General features: G+C 45.0%; 1 protein-coding gene across 1 annotated transcript in view; it reads right to left on the reverse strand.

The window, feature by feature from the left end:
* LOC135913080 (techylectin-5A-like) overlaps positions 1-22961 on the reverse strand; it is a 40876-nt gene that overhangs the window by 13272 nt on the left and 4643 nt on the right. Inside the window, exons 2-5 of the mRNA XM_065445747.1 lie at positions 21188-21345; positions 12289-12431; positions 7191-7296; positions 6205-6372 (exon numbers count right to left, since the gene is read on the reverse strand). Of these exons, the coding sequence (XP_065301819.1) occupies positions 6205-6372; positions 7191-7296; positions 12289-12431; positions 21188-21326 (556 nt within the window). The 5' untranslated portion in view covers positions 21327-21345. The remainder of the gene's footprint in view (positions 1-6204; positions 6373-7190; positions 7297-12288; positions 12432-21187; positions 21346-22961) is intronic.

The following is a 22961-nucleotide window of genomic DNA, read 5'->3' on the forward strand; positions in this document are numbered from 1 at the left end:
CCACTCCAGGTCTCTGAATACCTCCTGTAAACATGCTTTGAATTGCATTGGAGAGATCGTATCTCCCTGTCTGACGCCTTTCTTTATTGTGATTTTGTTGCTTTCTTTGTGGAGGACTACGATGGCTGTTGAGCCGCTATAGATATCTTCCACTATTTTACCATATGGCTCATCTACACCCTGATTCCGTAATGCCTCCATGACTGCTGAAGTTTCGACTGAATCAAACGCCTTCTCGTAATCAACGAAAGCTATATATAAGGGTTGGTTATATTCTGCACATTTCTCTATCACTTGATTGATCGTGTGAATATGGTCTATTGTTGAGTAGCCTTTACGGAATCCTGCCTAATCCTTTGGTTGACAGAAGTCTAAGGTGTTCCTGATTCTATTTGCGATTACCTTAGTAAATACTTTGTAGGCAACGGACAGTAAGCTGATCGGTCTATAATCTTTCAAGTCTTTGGCGTCCCCTTTCTTATGGATTAGGATTATGTTAGCGTTCTTCCAAGATTCCGGTACGCTCGAGGTTATGAGGCATTGCGTATACAGGGTGGCCAGTTTCTCTAGAACAATCTGACCACCATCCTTCAACAAATCTGCTGTTACCTGATGCTCCCCAGCTGCCTTCCCCCTTTGCATAGATCCTAAGGCTTTCTTTACTTCTTCTGGCGTTACCTGTGTGATATCGAATTCCTGTAGGGTATTCCCTCTTTCACTATCGTTGTGGGTGCCACTGGTACTGTATAAATCTTTATAGAGCTCCTCAGCCACTTGAACTATCTAATCCATATTGGTAACGATATTGCCGGCTTTGTCTCTTAAGGCACACATCTGATTCTTGCCTATTCCTAGTTTCTTCTTCACTGTTCTTAGGCTTCCTCCGTTCCTGAGAGCCTGTTCAATTCTATTCATATTATAGTTCCTGATGTCCGCGGTCTTACGCTTGTTGATTAACTTAGAAAGTTCTGCCAGTTCTATTCTAGCTGTAGGGTTAGAGGCTTTCATAGATTGGCGTTTCTTGATCAGATCTTTCGTGTCCTGCGATAGCTTATTGGTTTCCTGTCTAACGGCGTTACCACCGTCTTCTACTGCGCACTCCTTAATGATGCCCATGAGATTGTCGTTCATTGCTTCAACACTAAGGTCCTCTTCCTGAGTTAAATCCGAATACCTGTTCTGTAGCTTGATCCGGAATTCCTCTAGTTTCCCTCTTACCGCTAACTCATTGATTGGCTTCTTGTGTACCAGTTTCTTCCATTCCCTCCTCACGTCTATGCTAATTCGAGTTCTTACCATCCTATGGTCACTGCAGCGTACCTTGCCGAGCACCTCTACATCTTGTATGATGCCACGGTTCGCGCAGAGTATGAAGTCGATTTCATTTCTAGTCTCACCATTCGGGCTCCTCCACGTCCACTTTCGGTTAACCTGCTTGCAAAAAAAGGTATTCATTATCCGCATATTATTCTGTTCTGCAAACTCTACTAATACCTCTCCTCTGCTATTACTAGAGCCTATGCCATATTCTCCCACTGACTTGCCTCCAGCGTGCTCCTTGCCTACCCTGGCATTGAAGTCACCCATCAGTATAGTGTATTTTGTTTTGACTTTACCCATCGCCGATTCCACGTCTTCATAAAAGCTTTCGACTTCCTGGTCATCATGACTGCATGTAGGCGCATAGACTTGTACCGCCTTCAATTTGTACCGCTTATTAAGTTTCACAACAAGACCAGCCACCCTCTCGTTAATGCTATAGAATTCCTGTATGTTACCAGCTATTTCCTTATTAATCAGGAATCCGACTCCTAGTTCTCGTCTCTCCGCTAAGCGCCGGTAGCACAGTACGTGCCCGCTTTTTAGCACTGCATATGCTTCTTTTGTGCTCCTAACCTCACTATTATAGCCCTATTATATCCCATTTACTACCCTCTAATTCCTCCAATAACACTGCTAGACCCGCCTCACTAGATAACGTTCTAACGTTAAACGTTTCCAGGTTCAGATTCCAATGGCGGCCTGTCCGGCGCCAGGTATTCTTAGCACTCTCTGCAGCGTCACAGATCTGACCGCCGCCGTGGTCAGTTGCTTCGCGGCTGCTGGGGGCTGAGGGCCAGGGTTTGATTGTTGTATAAATATAGGAGGTTGTGGCCAAGTACTGGACCAGGGTGGCCAATCCTGCTCTGGTGAGAGAGTGCGTTACCGGTTCTGGTCACCATGATAAGGCCGTACTCCAGGCCTGTTTGTGCAATTTTTTCAACACGCGTTTTTTTTTTTGTATTTTCCAGTGGAGAATTGCGCGGCACCGAGATTTGAACAACGGTCCTCTTGCACGGGAGGCGGATACTCTACCGTCCCCGCAGGAATTAAATTAAAAAATTACATTATGGGGTTTTACGTGACAAAACCACTTTCTGATTATGAGGCACGCCGTAGTGGAGGACTCCGGAAATTTCGACCACCTGGGGTTCATTAACGTGCACCTAATTCTAAGTACACGGGTGTTTTCGCGTTTCGCCCCCATCGAAATGCGGCCGCCGTGGGCGGGATCTGATCCCGCGACCTCGATCGTGCTCAGCAGTCTAACACCATAGCCACTGAGCAACCACGGCGGGTCCCGCAGGAGCTGTACGCCTCATTTAACCTACAGTGGTGCCCTATTTGGTCAGTCAAAGTGGATCAATCTGAGCTCGGTTATACCGCATGAATGGCACTCTGCTAGAGATCCTGGTATTTATGACCTGCACATGTGTGGCCATACATAATTGAGGATATATATATAATTTTTTAAGAGGGTTCCCGTACAGTGACAAAATAAAGGAAAAGACATTAAAAGGAAAGAAAAAAGGAAAAAAAAGGGGGGGGGAAGGAACATTACACGTGATTTGAACTCGTGGCCCTTGGATGTTGCCCGGAAAGATAGCTCAGTCGGTTGGTTCGTCAGGCCCCACGTTACTTTCAAGCGTCATAGCTCCTGCTCCGAGCCTCATACGTGAAAAGGGGCTGATGTTGTCCGCGATAGTCCATAGACATACTTTCTTGGAAAAATCGCCACCCGAGGAGAAGAGCGAACTCGAGCGGCTTTAGAGACTAGGAAAACTGCCTTAAAATATTTAGACTTGAGGGAAAGCTTCGTTAACAAACTATAACACGGCAATCAGCACTCGAATACGAAGAGAGAAATTATTGAGACATGGAAAATTCCCTTTAATTAAATATGGTTTGCGAGAGAAATGCTTGTAATTATTGAACCTCTTAAAAGATGAGGGGGAATATGCGCTCATCCAGAGGGCATCGAACGCACGAGACTACCACTACGCACCTTACTGAGACATGGAGGGCTCTGCGGCCGGAACAAAGCCTCCCTTCTCCGTCGGTCAAGAGGGGAAAACGCGCTTTCCGATCGCGCAAGGTTGCGCGGACATAGCATAACTCTAGCGTCTTGGGAAAAGCTTAAACAGGTGCGAGGGCGGCACGCATAGCGTGGGAAGCTAGTCGCCAGAATAACTATCTCAAGGACTGCTGCTGACGAGGGTGAAATACCTTCGTGTAATTATAATAAACCTAATAGGACTGTTTTCGAAAGAAAAACAATGGAAACGGCTCAGAGGGCTACACTACGAGAGCTATGACAGATAATTCTCTCTGTTTCTCCTCTCTCTCTTTATATACATATATATATATATATATATATATATATATATATATATATATATATATATATATATATATATATATATATATATATATATATATTCATCTCATCTATTGGATCGCATGCGCGCGCTGTTGCTTTGTCTGTGCGTGTAGTAGTCAAGAGAGCCAGTTTAAGGGCGGAGAAGACGGAAGGAAAGGAAAGTCTCTGAAGCAAAATTGCAGCGCCGTGGTAGCGAAACGGAAGGCGATATAAGCGTGCGTGGCCGTGATACGCACACGACGAACTGCCATAAAATATTCAGAGTTGAGGGAAAGCTTCGTTAACAAACGATAGCACGGCAATCAGCACTCGAATATAATTATAACCCTAACAATAATTGTAAATATTCATCTCATCTATGGGATATGATGCGCGCGTTGTTGCTTTGTCTTTGCGTGTAGTAGTTAAGAGAGGCAGTTTAAGGGCGGAGAAGAAGGAAGGAAAGGAAAGCAAAATTGCAGCGCCGTGGTTTTAAAGCTCACCCATGGTAGAGAAGCGGAAAGTGATATAAGCGTGTGTGGCCATGACACGCACACGACAAACTGCCTTAAAATATTTAGACTAGAGGGAAAGCTTCGTTAGCAAGCGATGTGAAATACTGCTCGACAACTCCATCGCTTGTTGCCATTGAACAGCAACAAGTTATTGCCATCAGGTTTGCGTGAGAACTACCAAGTTTATTGTTCTAAATTTTATCATTTTGCAATTGTATTCTACCCGTTCAATTATCAATGCTTCCTTCATGCGCACATGAAGCCTATTTTTGGTCCGCTTAACATAGAACCCAAAGAATACCCGCCTAAATCAACACTAATTGTTATGTGAAAAAAAAGGATTAGCGGCTATTCTTATTTAATGCTGCATGCAGCTCTAACAGAACAATGTTATTTTTGGGAGATACAAAATGATAAATTGTAAGATTTTATTACCAACTATTACAGGCACCATCAGTGCATATTACAATTGTCTTGGCGCAAATGTTTTGTATGCTACCGTTTCGCTACAGGAACGCGAAATATATCTACTTGATGTTTTTGATGTTAAGATGCGAATTCCTAGACTAAGTTACTCATATAACCATGCAATATTTCAGAACAGCTACTGTTTCTTTGAATACACATTTCCTGTTAATTCAGAAGAGATAGCTGTTTTAGCGTGGAAGTACGACATGACGTTTGTTCGGTACTTAATGTCATACACACAAAAACTGCGAGTTTCGCATGAAGGGCGCAAACACATTGAACTCCATTGAGTTCAACTGAAAGTGCAGGTCGGCAGGCGGCGGCCATACCAAAAGCGTTTTTGTTTGTCGCTGACTCCCTAATGCACACAAAAATAGCAATTTAGTCACTTATGAGCCCTAACAAGACTAGTGGTTTGCCCAAGCACACATATCCAAAATAAGAAAAAGCATGGTGCCTCACTTCCTTAGAACCCTCGTATGTACATTCAAATGTATTGAATAAACATCGACACGATCTGGATTCCTCGCTCTGCTGTGATGAGGTACGTTCTGTTCTATGCAATAACGAATGACCTGGCATGCTTTAAACTGTTCGATTTGGAATGCTTGAGCATTTGTATACCTAACGGAGGAGGAAGCGCGCTCGTCCATCTTTCCCGTATGACGATTCCATTCAAGATAGGGCCCGCAGCAGCGATTGATTGGACCTTCGTGTTGCCTCTTGCTTCAACGCTTACTAAGAGGTGAGAACACAGCCCGCACGAAGGTATCAGCACTCGACGCACTCTATTACAACAGCAGATTGCTTTCATATTTGAGCCGAACCGGCGCGACATACGGAATAGCCGTCACAGTACGGTTCATTGCGGTTCCTAATGGTTTGACGTGGATGGATACGGGTTTAAGGTAGCGTTAACGGATGATAATGATCGGAGCGTCATTAGCGCACCTGGCGCCACCACCTGCAGTAGCTTTCTTGCGCCGCCGTCCACAGCAGTTTGTGCTGTGGCAGCACTGTCGTTTATGCTGGTAGGATCAAGTTTCATGATATTCATAGTGACACCGGGCAGGTGCTTAGGCAACTCTCAGAGGTGTTTCTGCATGAAGTTTTATGATGAAGAAGATATGACGCCGCTTGCAAGGTGGAGCTTGTGCTGGATACATGCGAAAAGCAACATGGATATGAGACTTATATTCAAATTCATAACCAGTGAGAAATATATAAACGACGCTGTCATATGTCGCGTTTCCATTGAGAGTGCTGCGCATTCGAACATATATTCGACCTTGTTGTGACGCACATAATAACAAGGATTAGCACTTCATACGTTTTTGGGAGACATGTGTGCCGCTGCTTTTGTGAAATGTTTCGTTTTAACGCTGTGTTGGAGAAGTAAATACCAAATACAGATGAACTATTTGTGGGACGCTATTGAGTTTCTATCTTACCAATGTGTCAACCCTATCTGACGAACGTACACTATAAATACCTGCAGACAGCAAAGGATGGTGAGAGTGTGCGCATACTTTGAGTTCTCACCTCTATTTCCTGTATAACTTCCCAGATGAAGCCTAAAGCCTTGCTCTTCACTCGCAACTGTGAAATTCTGGTAGCCAAGGAAGACAGTTTCTTCCGTGCTGTTGCTCAATACGACACACAGATCCATATTCTCATCACCGGATGTGAGACCGTGGAGGGCGTTGTTGCCTGTAAGCAAAAAATTGCGCACCAAAAGTATGGCTTCAAATTTAGGCTATAACGTTGCGAACTGGCAAAAGTTTACTGTAACACTGATGCCATTAAATGATCATTGCCCCCAAAGCAGAGGTAACTGATTTTCCTCGAAAAGACATCTTCTGGGATCCTCATTTAGCGTCAACCAGCTTTAGGTATCTTTTCAAGTTCCACTCTATTACGTCGAGGATCCCTGATAATCCTTTTCATAAACACCTGCTAATTAAATGTTCAAATACTTGCAGCAAGAGCTCGTGTGAATGGCTTTGCATTACTGAGGACGAGTCCGCGACCGCAGTGGCCGGGCTCTGTCAGACTGCAGTTCATGTAGCGATTTTCCTGTTACCCTTTTTTTGTTCTATTCTTGAAACGAATAAATACTGGAACGTCTAATTTCCGAAACTTGCAGAACTTCAGGAAGTTCTCCTTGGATAGACAATACTAGGCGAAACTGTGTTGCATTCACCATCGGCCGGCGAATGCACGAATACACCTGGATACAGGCAGGCAACCAGATTGTAGAGGGTGGATGAGCAAGAGAGGAAATATAGAATTGTATTTCTCCACATGCTTTTTATGGATGCAGAAGTTGGTGAAATAGCCCATTGGTGAAAGTTATGGACACACTCGTTATTCATTGAGAGACTTGGCACTTTCTTAAGAAAGGCACAATGACCCGCCATGTTCTATTGTCTAAAAAGCTCTCAACGCTCAAGTGCCGAGCAGTGACCCTTGCAACTCTCCTTCAGAATCAATATATGTCTTCTTGCACTGTACACGCTGCATCGTACCGATCCAGTATTCTTTAGCGGGATTTCCGAATCCGTTGGCGTACTCTGTCCAGTTTCGGTAGAAGTAGTATGCAGGGTTTCCGTACTGGCCGCGGTGTTGGATAACCTAAAAAAAGGGAAAAGCCATCATGTAGGCATAAATATATAGCTTGTCCTACTGCCTTCACTTTTACGATAGCGATATGGGACCAAAGTCGAAGCAGAAGGTTGAAATCTTTTTTGAGCAATCAGGTGCCATATCTGAAAAGAAGTTCGCTACGAAAACCTCATTGTTATATGCTATAATACCATGCAGCCGTGAGATGCTGATAGAAGAAGATCGCAAGTATTTAGAAATATAAAATCTCTAAATGGATCGATTGTCGTCTTTGGAATAAAGAACACAGTATTTGCTAAATAAGTATTGCGGGTGCTGGCTGTGTTAATGAACGAAGAAGAATAGCAGATGGCGACGAACAAAAGCAATGTTAGGTCGGCTCTAGATTAAGGTAAGAATACAATCCTTCTTTAAGAAAAAATAAGCCATATTTTAATAATAAGAAGACACTGGTGGTGTAAATTAAAGGCCGCTTATAAAGCGACCATATATTTCGCTACACTCCCGTGTTTGGCCTGGCTGTTGCTACTGCTCTTGGTGCTGGGTTGGTCGCTACCTCGGCGGACAAACTATTCTGCATTTACATGGAAAGATGATTTGCGACGATGCAAATGCCCGGAACGGAATTATCAGCCTATGTATGCTGACGAAGTCTTGCCAATAAGCATACGTCAGTTCTGCTAAATTATTAATCGTTCAATCAGTACATGAATCGGTGAATCAATCACTTAACGTGCCCAGAAGCAACGCTGATGTCTGAATGCTCATGCGCAGAAAGGAATTGCGGCAAAACACATCTCATGATGTCTATCAGCGATAATGCCTTAGCATTGGATTAATATAGTTGCCCAACGTAGTATTACTGTTGAAACGAGTTATATGTTCGAGGCCTGTACTGGAGCGGGACTCCTCTGTGGTACTTCTCTAAGAACAACCGACCCTCTAAGAACAACCCAACCAATGTATGTATGACTATTTTAGTAAGGAAAAGCTAGTGGCAAACGCGTAGGCTGGTAAAAAGGTCACAGTTGCCTTCGACAGTCCACAACTTCCTCTTTGTCTCCCTCTTGCGCTGCATGGTCCAGCCCAATCACACCATAACAATACGAAGATATAGAAAATGATCCTACGGACTTCGTATTGGTGAAGCGAGTGACACAGGAACTCGAAAAGTGGTAGTAGCTTGTTGTCAGCAAGCGATGTTTATGTTGACACGCGCGTACATTTTATTCATTTTTCGCTGACCGTTTTTACATAGGCCTACTAACAGCTGTTTGTCGCTCAGCGCGAGGTTTACGCGCATACGTTGCAACTGTCTGGAATATTGTCGATGATTCCGCCTATTCTTGCTGTTGTCGGACGTGCATTGTGTAATCAGCGTGCATTCGCGATGTGAATAGCGGTGTACACTCTAGAACGGGCACGAGGAGCCATGATTACGTTCGAGTTTAGCATGACTCTTTTGTAAAAAGCCGACGCGCTGGACCAGCGGATCAGATTTTGATGATGGCCTACTGCACTCGCCGATTGATATAGCGATGTGCTGAGTATGCCTGTTTTTTTGGACACAAGTTCGATCAATGAAGAGTTAGATTTAGGAACAACTCTTTTGGTGAATACCTGGCTTGCCGTTACTACAATGCAACGTTGTGTACCCTACACATGAACTTTTTCTATGTAGGCTTAATTAGTATGGTACTGGAATTGCTTGTGCTATTCCGTAGAACAGATGCGGAATTTCGTATCATGGGGCTTGTAACATGGTGCCAAAATTTGTTCTCACGTATCCTTATCAACAAGATCGCCAGCACCGTCGCAGCTACGGCCCCGATTATGCAGCTGCATGGGAGCGAACCTTCATTCTCGCGAGTGGCCCGACTGATTCGACGTAACCGCGGGGATCGCAGGATTGGTTTGGGAAATTCAGGTGACGTGAGCATGCATGTGGACTCAGCTGAAGAATGCCCTCCGCAGGGGACGATCTCCACGCCAACATGCACGGCAAGTAGTCCTACTGGATGTAAGAACTCGCCGTCGTTTTTGGCGGTGAGGTACAAGCAGTCCGATGCTTCCCTAGTACGTAATCTCGACGAACCCACCGCAGATGACCCCACATGTTCCCAGCTGCTTTCAGGGGAACTTTTCGACAGACTATGTCTTTTTTACGCAGTTCAAAGTTTTATTTCTGTATTCCTCGCGTATGCTTCTCTCTGTATGTTGTATTAAAGTAGTGTTCATCGAGTGTATTACCCAGTTTTACTCCTGACAAGCTAGCTAGATTTTATGGTTGGTTGGCACCCGGCGCTGAGCCGAGCGGAGGCGGTGCTGTTCAGACAATTACAAACTGGTTCTTTACCCACCCCAGTATTAATGACTCATCTATACCCTAAATTATATGTGAGTGATGTGTGATGATGAGAGATGATGATGAAAGAGTGATGAGTGATGTGTGAGAGGGCTACCCTGACGCACATCCTATGGGATTTCACCAAGTTTCCCAATGAGGCTTCGACAAGTACAACGATTCCTCCGCGACTCGCGGCTGCGGCGGAATGCTACGACCACGAAAGCCAAACCTGGGCCGTCCAGCAGGTCTCGGCGGCTCTTGAAAGACAAAGGCCGAGTGAAACCGACGGAACGTTGCCCCCCAGGGCGACCAACCGCGGGAGTAACACGCGCTGGAGTTGAGTAGAGACCACCCGCTGAGAAGACGTCAGGGCCCGCGTCACGGCGCCATTTAGTCATGGTGTCGTTCTGCAGGCGACTACATGAAGTTGTCTCTCTCTCTCTCTCTCTATGGTTGGAGGGACCATAAAGAAAATTTTCCACAGATTGTAATGAAACTCTTAATATTACTCCCTAATTCAAATTTTGAGTGCAGCTACTAGCTTTCCGAATTCGCTATGTATTGTGGGAGGGAATCAGACCCGTATTCAAAAAACGTTCTTACGCTAAAAACATTTGTGCCACAAAATGGTGATGTAAGACATATTGTTAGCGACGACGACCAGCAAATGAAAAGCAGCACTTCTGAAGGAAAAATGATAGGGTCTCAATATTTTTTAAGGCGTGAACAGCAAAAGCCTACTCTTGTTGATCTTATCATTCGCCTCATTACCTTTGCCTGCTCTCTGTTTCTTTTTTCTTTTAGTTATTACTGTTCTAGACTGAACATTTTCAGTCATTTGTAATCGATTGTGGTCATTACAAGCTGCTGTTAGACATGTTGGTCAAATCATGGTCATCAGCAGTCATTACAAGTAATTTCAGTGATTATTAGTCATTACTGGTCATTAGTGAGCATTTTTAGTAATTTCTAAACATTTGTACTCGTTACAAGCTCTCCTTAGAACTAATGGCCATTTCACAGTTATTACTAGTAATTACTACCCGCTGTGGTTGCTCAGTGGCTATGGTGTTAGGCTGCTGAGCACAAGGTCGCGGGATCGACTCCCGGCCACGGCAGCCGCATTTCGATGGCGGCGAAATGCGAAAACACCCGTGAACTTGGATTTAGGTGCACGTTAAAGAGCCCCAGGAGGTCGAAATTTCCGGAGTCCTCCACTACTGCGTGCCTCATAATCAGAAATTGGTTTTGGCACGTAAAACCCCATCAATTAATTATTACTTAATCAAATTACTAGTCATTATTGCTCACTAGTAAGCCTTTTAATTTTCTGTAATGAATTGTGGTCATAACGAGCAGTCATTAGATATATTGGTCGTTTCCTAGTCATTAGTAGTCATTATTAACCTCTAGCAATCTCCTTTATAGCGTTATCATTCACTAACTGTCGCTATCAATCACTTTTGATTTGTTATTCTGTCTTCAACGGCAGGATGATGTTTTGGCGGACGCTCCTGCGGTCAAATTCTGCTGACAGAAACTTCACCATCAGCATAAAAAGGCTTTCGCCCTTAAAACTTTATGAATTGGCCCCCTGATTCTGAACGACAAGGCGCTCTTGCGGCGACGCTGAGCTTCTGCTCGGGGAGCTCGTTTAGCAGCAGCAGCAGATGAAGCATTCGAATCGGTTGCGTCACTCATTGTTCAAGATCAAAGCGTAAGCACGGGACCCCATGGCTCACGCTGAGCGGCTTCCCTAGCGGCGGCAACGGTGAAAGCGAAATAGTGCATGCGCAATGGTGGCTAAGCCTACGCCAGCGTTTGCTGCTGCGCTGGCTGCATGCCTGGTCACCGCCGACACTCCGCTTACCTCCTCACCCTTTCGTCACACCGTCGCCCGCATTCCGCCTCATGGGGCCGTTACACTCTCCTCTCTTCTATCTTTCTCCCACACCGTCCCTTACACGGCTTTTTTCATACACCGCGGCGCGCCACTTCTCTCGCAAATTTTGATATACTAGTTCTCTCGGTTACACGTGATGACGAAGCGGTAGCCATTTTAGAAAGGGAAGGTATGCTAGAGAGCAACGCACAATTGTCAATAAATAGATAAACATTATTCTTGTGATCTTTTCATAAAGCAAGCTCACTAAGATGTATACAATGAAGACGTTTTATGTGCGATGAATTTAGGTTTTCGCTTATTACCTCAGCGGGGCCTTCCATGGTAAATGCCATAGTGATGCCTGAGGCACCACCACTAAGTCCAGTTCAGGGAAATTATTTCGAACAAGTACATGCAAGAAAGTGTTAGGCTCGAGAGGTTATATAGAGCCTTAAACCGTAGTGTAGTTTATAAAGTGGCGTACATTTATTTCAGGTGCAGCAGATGCACGTACGGCTTTTATATAGACAGTGTTGATATGAACAGTGGCGTATTTTCTTACGGCTTATATGAACAGCGGCTTATTTTCATGCACTCCTAGGATAACAACACATAACCTCGACTGTGTTCGACTTCATAAACAATGGAAGCCGACAGTTGTAATTTGCCAAAGCGGCATTATGAATTCCACGAAGTGGACACTCGCTTGTGCAAATGGAACAGCGCAATGCGCCACAGCGTATTGTGCAGACCATAAAAAAGTCCTTACTGTCCAACCTCCGCCGTCAGTGTCCATGTCGCAGTATACATTCTGTCCTGAAGTGCCAGTGGCCTTAGGGAACACGGTGTACACACCGCTTGTGTTTTGGCCGTTGTGAAGGAGGTCTGCGCAGTGTCGAGGGCGGAAGGAATCTGAAAGAAGAAAATAACGCCAAGAGACCGTCTATAGTTACACGATGTTATTTATATACCTCTGCTTGTTCGCTATTATGTCGTTGCCGTAGAATTCGTTTCGCTAAGTTTCACATCACGGTATGGGCTGACAGCATCGCTTATGTAGCGCCAACGTCGTTGTGCTCCTGTAATTGCCATGTCATGAATGTCAAGGACCGAGTTACCACAGCTTACAGACCCTAAATGGCGCTTGTGATTCGCTGACCACCTTCTATATTTAAAACGTACGAGTTCGCTGGTATCTTATTAACATTATCTGGTACCTTACCTTAGGAGCTGGCATCTTATTAACAGTTACGAGGAAACACTTTTTTGTGAACGCGGGTCCTGATTCTTATAAAGTTCTTTGGTGCATTCACATCTGAGGCTCACACACGTATTGATGACAGTTGCCCGCAATACGCATCGCTACACTAATTTTTTTTCAAACGTCCGTAACAGTTAGCGCACATTGTATCGTGTAGCATGCTGGCACCGCTGTACTAGTGAGGCCTGCATAAAATAAAAACACCACCCATGCAGCTCCTACAGATTGTAAACCAGTGAAACGGTAAAATGCTGCCCCGACATTTATCGCTGGAGCAAATCCGACGATTTCGATACGCCTCTGTGTTTCTCAAAGATGTTACGCAAATGTGCGGATTGTGTTTATCACAGTGCTCATTTGAAATACCACACATTAGCCTTCGCTTAATCACCTTCATGGAACTGTGCAACGACTGGTTCATTGTGGTAATCCAGCGGGTTCATCAAGGCCTTTCTGAAATATCTTACACAATTGTGTTTCCTAATGCGTTATTTATAGTGTTTATGATTCAGCTGTGCACTGCAGTATAGTTACCAAACGGCACACCGGGGCCGCACATTTCATTAACTTAATGACTGGGGCACATTTTTGATAATATTTCGAAGCCAGAGGGACACTGCTGCGCGTGTTTCCTGCTGCGAGCATCATCAACCCTGATGCGAACATCACTATTCTCGAAGCCAATGGCGTGCCTTAGCTCCTGCCGGGCGGTTTGTATGATCGGACCACGAGCATTTCGCCTAGGCACACACAGCTTCGCTGCAAATTTATTTCTTCATGTGGACCATCATTGTTATGATGGTCCACATGAAGAAATAAATTGATATAAATAAATAAAAAATAAATAAATGATACCCTCGCGGTCCGGCCACGAAAACCCTCCAATGCAAAGTGTGGCGCGCCATTGGCTACACTATAGTGACATTGTTTCTCCCTCTCCGACTTCGCTATGGTAACGCCACGCATCATTCGTTCTCCCGAGGAGCAGCTGACCTTCGAACAACAGCGCCGAAAGCAGGAGCGGGATAGTTCTCATTGGCGTCGCGCCGACGCCTCTGCAGAAGACCGGGCCCACAATGCGGAGCACAAGCGGCAAAGTCAGGTCGAGGATCAGGCTGTTCGGGTCCGCGACGTAGAGCAGCGACAACGTCGACGTCAACATAAAAACGGGGGCCGCACATTTCAGCCTCGCTGGTTCGCCATATGCGTGGAGTGAGAGGGCAGTGTTTCAGCTTGTCCTTCAACTCAACGAGAACTTTGTCCGTCCGTAGAGTAAGACGAATGTTATGGCCCATAACCCCCCCCCCCCCCCCGCCTCCCCCAAACCACGGCTCATGCCCCCGCAGTAGGCTTTCTCTGATCGGACCACGAGTGTTTCGCCTAGGCATAAACAGCTTCGATGTAAATCATGTCACTGCTAGTAAAAGCCACTGACTACCGAGACACTGATGCACGTGTGAAATCAGTCAGATACGAGGTGCCAGAAGTGGCCAGCCCGCGTCGCCGACCACGGGTACAGCCATGACAAAGATTCTGCCGGCAGAGTAACAACGTTATTGTGAAAACCCGCCTAACAACTGACGGAAGTTGAAGCATTGTATGCAGCTTTACTTCATCGCAACAGAGCCAAAGAAACCACAAAATCAACTCAGTAAGGCTCCGAAAGCAGCCATCTTTCTTCACCTCGCCGGGCAAGAGGCCATCGTTTTGCGTATTCATCAGCGATAAAGACAATGCTAACTACGACAAACTGGCGGAAGCTTTCGAGGTATATTGTTCATCGCAAACCAACAAAACATATTCGAGGTACATACGTGTTATGCCACAGAATGCAAGCGGACGGATAATCATTATACAGTTTTAGTTACACGTACGTAGAGGCTTTGCATACGTAGAGCGTCTACGTGGGAGCAGTGTGCATGCGTATAACGTAGCGGGCGCGCACGCGTCTCACGGACGTACCTGAGATTCAATTCTTTGCGTGCGTTTCTGGCGCACGTAGACAGCTTCGCGCGGGTGTTCCGCAAGATCACGAAAAAGCGATAGCGGTCCGCGCGCGCGCAGACGGCTCGCATCGAAACACGGCGGCAGGAGTGAATTGGCTACCGCCGTGTTCACATTTCCCGATAGATGGGGCTACGGGGTCCCTCTTGGCGTGCGTCGCGTACGTGTAGCTAAAAGCGTTTCAGATGGCTTGCACTTAAGGTAGGTAGGCTTTTCACGTTTGCGTACGTGAAGCCTCTACGTACGTGTAACTAAAACTGTCTATTGGAAAAGTTCTTCGTGGACCTACAGTTGAAACAAAGGAGCTGTATTTTGGCAGACTGCGAGACTGGGTGTTGCGGGATGAAGGAGTTGGCGGAACTACAAACAGGAACCTTTGAGAAAAAACTTTTAGCTTAGAAGGATTCAGGCGTTGAGGCAACCGTAGAGGGAACAAAAAGAAGAATAAGTTGGACTTGCGCGAAGTAGAATGTGGGGCGAGGAAAAATAATGTTAATCTTGTAAAGCACGTCAACGAAAAGCAGCAAGACAGATGCCAAGTACACATCACACATGGCTACTGTGTCGGAGGTCACGATTCTAGACCATGCTTAGCTTTTCCTAAAACTGGTGCCGAATGCAACAAGCTAAGCCATTTTGCTCTTTGCTACAGAAGGAAACCAGCAAGGGCTGAAAACGCAGCACAGCGAAGCGGCGTTGTGCAAGGCAGCATTAACAATATTTATACTTTCAGGAAATATTTGCGGCTGGTAGCCTCAGCATCGATAAGCGAAGGCGTGGTTTACTTGTTAAACTCGCATATTTGGCGGTGCCGTAAAGTTATGGTGGATGCGGTTGCTGAAGCGAAGTTTCACTATTTCGCTATGCGCTTTACAGGCATTGACTGCCCGACAGCGTCCCCTGGCCACAGAAGCTAATCTTCGTAGTTACGAGAGAAACGAAATTAAGCACATAGGAAAGGTCCGCTTCTATGTTTAAGTAGGTTTCCAGAGCCGTGCGGTGGATTTTTTCGTCTTGAGAAAAAAAAGAAACAGGCCACACTGCAGCTTGAAGGGAGTGAACAGTTCGGTTTGGTGAGTATTAAGCAAGGATTTGACGTGTAAGGATAAATAGATCTGTGTAATCGCTATCTGCCGGAATTTAAAGACATGACAGTGTTTTTAAAACTCAGTTGTGGAGGAGGAAGAAAAGTACACAAAGGACAGGATGGATGCCAAACTTTGAACTAGCATTTACAGAAAATGGCGGGCTATATTGAAGCACTGTGCATCAGGCATACATTATCATGCAAACAATCGCTTAAGTCAATCGATCCACCTGTCCAGGTGCCTGCAAAGAAACGACTTTTTCTTTTCTCATGCTCCACCACGGAAGGACGTCTGATACACTTAACGCCTGGTTTCCCTTCGTAATAAAGTTTAACTATTTCACGGTCTGTCTGTTTTCTTTTTGCTTATGAAAAGTGTGTTAGAGCGTGTTCTCAGGTATTGACAAGCTGCAACGGGAGTACAGAATGACCTTCGAAAGACGGTGTCCGCCGAGTAACAGAGCCTTCAAGACGTGTTTCCGATCGCTTGGCTACCTCAACTTGAACAAGAAATGGACCGCCTGAAACCATCAGCCATTATCATGAAAGCTCAATAACTGTCTGATTGGGTGATCCTACTTGTAACTGTGAGTAAGTATAACGTGAAGTTGTGTATTTGCAGGGAACCCAGGAGCATGAATCAAGCGATAAAGAGGGAGCATTATCAACTTCCCCTTCATGAAGAGATTGAGACCGAGCTGGCATTCGCGACGTATTTCAATAAACTGGATGGAAACAGCGGCTTTCATGAAGTCCCGCTGGATACAGAAACCTACAGTTGCAGATACAGATACAAATAGCGATACAGAAACTGCGTGTTCATAAGCCAATTAGGATGTTAGGGGTTTTTAAGGCTACAAATTAGGGATGATTTACACAGGAAGTGCTACACAGGACGATGACATACATACTTAAAAGCTTACCCAGCATGCGGGTTTCTGTGGATCAGATCATTATCTGATGAGCCACGTGGGAAACGCATACGGAGAGTCTGCGTATTCTTCCAACACTGCTGTCGCCTCTAGCTTAACGCTTAACTGGGATAAATGCATGCGACAGTAATGCCTTAAATGGAGTACATGATTGACAAAATCAGCGCTGCTGGAATAAAACCAAACAATAACTTATTGAAAGGATTACCAATATGCTCCAAAACCTTCAGCGAAAAAAAAAAAAAAAACTTGCAAGGATAGTTGGGTGTTGTGAGTTAATTTTCGAAGTTTCTCCCAGACCTGGCTGATCGAATAAAAAATCTTTGTGCCTTCCGGCGAAAATATGCCATTTTTGAAAGGACATCAGTACACGACAGAGAACGGGCACCTCTGCGCGAAATGCTTATGCAAGCACCCCTTCAAGCAGTATGCTATGCTTATCTTCATAAAACGGCTAAATATGACAAAATGTTCCACAGGAAAACTAATTCATATCTATATAGATATGAACCAAGTCATGACGAGTTATCGCAGTTAAAAAATTGCTGCACGCGTTCATATGACTAACGACAGTAAATATAGACTCGCCCAGCTAATCTTAGCCAATATGTTCATCAAAACTTTTTATGCATGATATAAGGCACTAGTTGAGACCTATGTTGTTCGGTAGTCAAACCTCTGACGACCCAACACAGCTGGTTTTAAAATTGTATTTTGCACTCTCTTTTTTAAATATATTTTTCTTTCGTTCAGCAGCTTGGCTAACGTTGCTCAGACACACGCTATACTGAAGTTTGCATGCTCAGTGAAGCGCTGCCGAAGTGGCCGCTTGAGCAAGCTACAAGGCAGCAATCTATTCACACTTCTGCGTTTGCGAGGGATAAACAATTTTATATTGTGGTTCCACAATCGATTTTGGGAAGTTAGGTAGAACTATCCTGAGGCAATGAGGCCCACCACATTATATTGAAAGACATAAGAGTCAACGCCGAGGTCTGCAATCAAATTGGGAGAGATTAGAAGACTCCTTTCGTGGCGAGCCTTCATGGTTATTCTAAAGAACTGTACCTTGACTTTCGTACGAAATTGTGAAAGCGAATTCGGGCCTGTCAGGATTTTCATGGCGCTGACGAATGCAGTATCGGCTTCGCTCTAATCGGAAACAATAAAGTGATTTCGCCGAGTATAAATATCCTTGTTTACACCAGAAATATTTCTTTAGAAAACATATACGTGCGTAGCAATTGTGGTGTTTACACAAATACGTTCCAAATGTAGGCACACATACTAGAAGAAGAATTAACAAAAATTTCTTACATAACTTTTCTGTTAGAGCCTGGGGAGTTTCTTACATGGCAAGCTTGAAGGCGGCCACATATTAAGGCTCCACCGATATCCTTTTAGACATTGAAAAGTGCCCGAAATTCAAGATTTTTTTTATCCCATTTCAAACCTAGTACGTGCATAATAGCAACCGGCAAAGTTCCTCTGCACAGTGAACATACATTACCGAGGAACTCACCTACAAAAACAGCACGTTCACAATGCTCATAGGCTTTATATAAAAAAATTTACTTTATTATAAAAATAAAATATTCTGGGTAATATACACGTATGGAGGGTGTCCGGCGAGCAGTAACAAAGATGTTATATGAAAAAAAAAATGACCGCATAAAGTACACATTGCAAATTGCGGTCTTACGACCTGCAGCGTTTGACTGCCGCATCGCAAGCGACGGAACACCGTAGGTTTTATAATTGCATGTTTTACCATGTTTCTTTAACGCTTTATGGCAGCTTGGCTGTCGTTAGTAGGCACTTACATCATCTGATGCTATTTGAGCATTGTGCCGAAATTCTAGCGGTGCTTAGCTAGGAGTCTGTTAAAATTACGTTGTTTTGTGCGGCCTAAAGTATGCGACGACTACAAGCTTAGCTTCAAGAAAGGTTGGTCTACAGATTCAAGTATTACTAGTTCTTTCATTGTGGTCAGTAAAAAGCATGAAGAAATTTTGACTGCAATTACAATGAAAGAGAAATCAACAAAGAATACATGGTGTGGTGACTAGGCAATAGATTTGAAAGCATTATGGTGTCTTGCGTGGCTTTACATTCGTTGCTCATTCGGACAGAATCTTCGGCGTGGATGTAGTGTAGCGCAGTGTCGTTACATGGCTTCACGGCAACCGGTGCGGCTGCACGGCTTGTCATCCTCCCCCTACCCTACAAACTCACCGTTCCGTTTTATATTCCACCATTCATACTTAGTAAATGTAGTGCGCATTTTGCATAGCTGTAGTAGCGAAAACGACCTTCGAGCTTTCTGGCCTTGAAGCCATATCTGCATGCGGAAGCCCAGCTCTGAGCAAGCGTCTGTAATATCGAGCAACAGAATGAGCAAAAGAGTAAGACACGACACATTTTACGCTCAACGTCGCTTTGTTGCGGATCTTATCTCTGTTCCTCCGGTTGCTTTTGTTTTCATGTGTAGCCCAGTAGCGTGTTTTTGAAGTGATCACCTAAAAATAACAGCAACTCTAAGCCAAACATGTGCGTCACATCTTACGTGATAAAGCTGGCGTCATGACGTATCGCGCCACGCATACAAGTGCCTAAAAGATAATGCCGCCTTACGCTGTTCCATCAGCACCCATCTGCTTCACGCTATTCTGCTCATCCGCTCATTCAGCTGCCCCGGCGTAGACGTCGAACGCAGCCGGCTACGAGCAGCGGAGAAGACGAAGGCTCTAGTGGCCACCGCAGCACCGTCGCTGCTCAACGGGCGGCAGCCCTTCAGCTGGCTGAACACTCGGGCGGTACGTGACCCCCTCCCGTCTAGTGACGCAACTGGTGTGGCGAGTGCGTTTTTTTCCGCTTGCTTGCCCTGTCTTGCAGGTGCTCATCCTTAGCAAGGTGTCGCGATAGCACAGGGTTGGTTCGCGGGATGCGAAACTTGAACTATGCGTTGTTGCCAATTCGATAGCGAGGCAGGTGTGACTTATATTGCATGCGTGATGACAATGATGTTCGCAAATTATGTGTGTTTGTGAGCAACAGTGATTTCTGTGAAATGTGCGATGACGCGTGTGGAAATGCCGATCCGATTGGAGACGTGCCCATACATTTTACAAGCGCCGATGCTGCTTCGTTGTAAAATTTGGGCTGCTTTGTTTCTGGGTAAAACCTCTCCCAATAGTAAGCGTGAAAATCGATTCATTTTTTCTTGGAATACTTCTGCTTTTACGTCAACGCACCGTGACAAAAAGAGAAGCAGAGTTACGGTAATGTACTTTAAGCGAAGTATTGTTGAAGTGCCTAGTATATTTGCTTTGCTTAGAGACACACAGCGCCTGGTCTTGGGCATAGTATTTTGCACCTACGCGTATGACGTACATCTGGCTATGTAACTCTTTTAAACCTTTGCCTAACTACAAACTAAACATCACATAGTCTCATAGTAGGCGACGTAGATGAAGCGACAGAATGCCGGCTATTGCGAGGCTTTGTGCATGATGAAGGAAACATTGCGAGCAGAGATGCGTGGCACATAGCTGTAATAAAGTTAGAGACAGTACATGCATAACACTTCAACATCACCGACTAATTCGCGGTCAAACATACCCATCCCCCAGCGAGAAGCCCTTCGTCCTTGCTTTGCAAATATGTTGTGGCCTCTAAAACTTGCGTGAATTTCCCTCATCGTGCCGTGGCCTACATGGGATGCCACTCACCACCGCTCATTCTACACTTCTACGTGTATTCGACGAGACACCCACGTTCAACGCATGGGAACAGGCAAAGACGGAATTTCCGCACATGAAGGAGTATAATCACGATTATCAGAATTTTAGTGTAACAAGGAAAAGCTTGCGTTAAAGACGACATTGCATGTTTTAAATGACCAGAGTGAAATTCGGGGAGGGTTTGTATTCCAAAAGGATGACTAGGGAGGTACGAACTGGAAAAACCCCTTAAAAAGCATAATGAACAAACACAGAAACGCTTGTGTGTATACACATACGTGTGGGTGTGTGCGTGCGTGCGCATGTGTGTCCAGTTCACGCTTTCTTAGTCGTCCATGAAAGGACACTCGCTGCATTGGTATGGATCGGTGAACGAAGTCGATGCTTGGATTACGTAGACACCAGGACTGACCCACCTTTGATTGCAACTCCTCGGCGAGCGACTAAATTTTGAGTATATTGTCAATGGGATCGCTGCGTTTTACGCGGCAATAAATTGATTGGCAGGCAGACAGGCGACCACAGTGGCAGGGATGGCGGGGGGGGGGGGGGGGGGGCTCAGATGTGTAGGTAAAATAAGTTTAGCTTTAACGTTTTCAGTTGTATTAGGGACACGCAGATACGAGATATATGCAGGTTACCTTGAAGAGCGCTGAACTCCTCCGCTAGCTGCCGTATACGCTCTTGAACGCTTCTGTACGAAGCGTGGGACCGGGGCACCGACAGCACACCGCTCGTTGCCGAAGCGACCATGCACAGAATGGCGATTGCACGCTTCATAGTGTTGTGCCGGCTGTACCTGCATTTCGGAAGAAGATACTTTTGTTGGACCAGGCTAAGGTTACTTAATATAAAAAAAAATTGATGTTGCCTTCGGATGTTTCGGCTGCATCACGCCGCAGGGCTGCCTTGAATATGTGCATCGCTTGTGCAGTGCACCATAGGCTTAGATGTCTAAATTTCTTAACTAATGGAAGGCCTGATTTTTCCGCTCACGGAAAATGTAATCTTAACTTGTTACTATACTGTCACTCCCGAATTTTCGTAGAGGGCCAATATATTTATTTGCTTTTATGTATGCTAATGGCGAAGGCTATATCGTCGGCCAATTTCGGTTGTGGTATTAGTGAAAATCAATATTACCTAGAGACAAATTCTGTAGAATCAGCGTTACTTTTTTCCTCAAGATTGGATCGACAATTCAGTCTGAATAAACAAGTACGGGTTAAGTTCAGCTTATTTCGTCATGAAAAGCATTCGGATGTGGGATATCACTTTTTACGTACACTTCAGGATGGCATAGTTCTTTAATCGTAATTATGAGGACTAATCGGGTGACTTAAATGCGACGCCAAGAAAAGAGAAACATTGCGGACACATTACCTACGCTATTTCATATATATGAAGCTTTCCGAGTTTTAGAGAATGGTCCATTGAAACACAAAATGTGGTATGTACAATACGAAAGTCTCTCTATTTAGAAAATTAAGTGCTCTGGTGCCACCGCACCACATTGCGATGAGTACCGCGCAGAGAATTTCTTTGAGCTACTGTGGTGCGTCTTCCAGGGCGAGGGGAAGTCTCATCCAGCAATAAAACGTATTTAATCGCAAGACACTCGACTTTGTAGAAACGTGACGCAGCACCAAAGTATTATGAGAGAGAAGCAGCAAATTTCAGCGATCAACGCGCCAAGTTACTTCCGTTTTCATCCACAGGTAATGCACGTGATCCCTTTTAATGCACAACATTCTTGTGCGAGTTGACCCACATCTTTACATTTATGTGGGCGTTTTCGTGGAGTTACCCGTAAGATAGTTCAGTGCAAGGTTATGTACCAATAAGGCCGCTAGGCATGTGCCAGAGGGTAGGAGCAACTGGGACGTCTGGGAATGTGTCAGGGGACATGTTTCTCTTGGCCCTTGGGCTTGTGGGTGTGGCCCAGGAACTTCTGGGTATGTAACGCTCTTCAGTGAACCTTCTTCACGCCAACCTCTGTGTGTGCCACTGAGCATATGTAGCTGGGCTTGTGCTTGTGCTGTTCAAAGAAGGTTTTTGACGCCTATTTGGGTCAATGGGTGCCACATCAGCAATAGACAGATAGAGCGAGAGGGGAAAGGCAGGGAGGTAAACCAGATGCGAGTTTCCGATTTGCTACTCTGCACTGTACTGAGAGATGTAGGGGTTCGGAATATGGCAGAGTGAGAGAGAGACAGAAAAACCAGGAACAGGTAACAGAAAAGGCGTTCCAAACACAGGCGTTGAAACAGGTCACTACAACTAGGTAGTGATTTCTACTTAAAACAGTGCATTACTTCGATATCAGCTGTAGCTGAGTTCGCTTGGATCTTTTGATTAGGTAATTTTTTGACACGTAACTTGGCTAACGTGGTAAATATCTCAAGGCAGTTAAAA

This window comes from Dermacentor albipictus, chromosome 2 (assembly GCF_038994185.2).
Source record: "Dermacentor albipictus isolate Rhodes 1998 colony chromosome 2, USDA_Dalb.pri_finalv2, whole genome shotgun sequence".
Taxonomy (NCBI): domain Eukaryota; kingdom Metazoa; phylum Arthropoda; class Arachnida; order Ixodida; family Ixodidae; genus Dermacentor; species Dermacentor albipictus.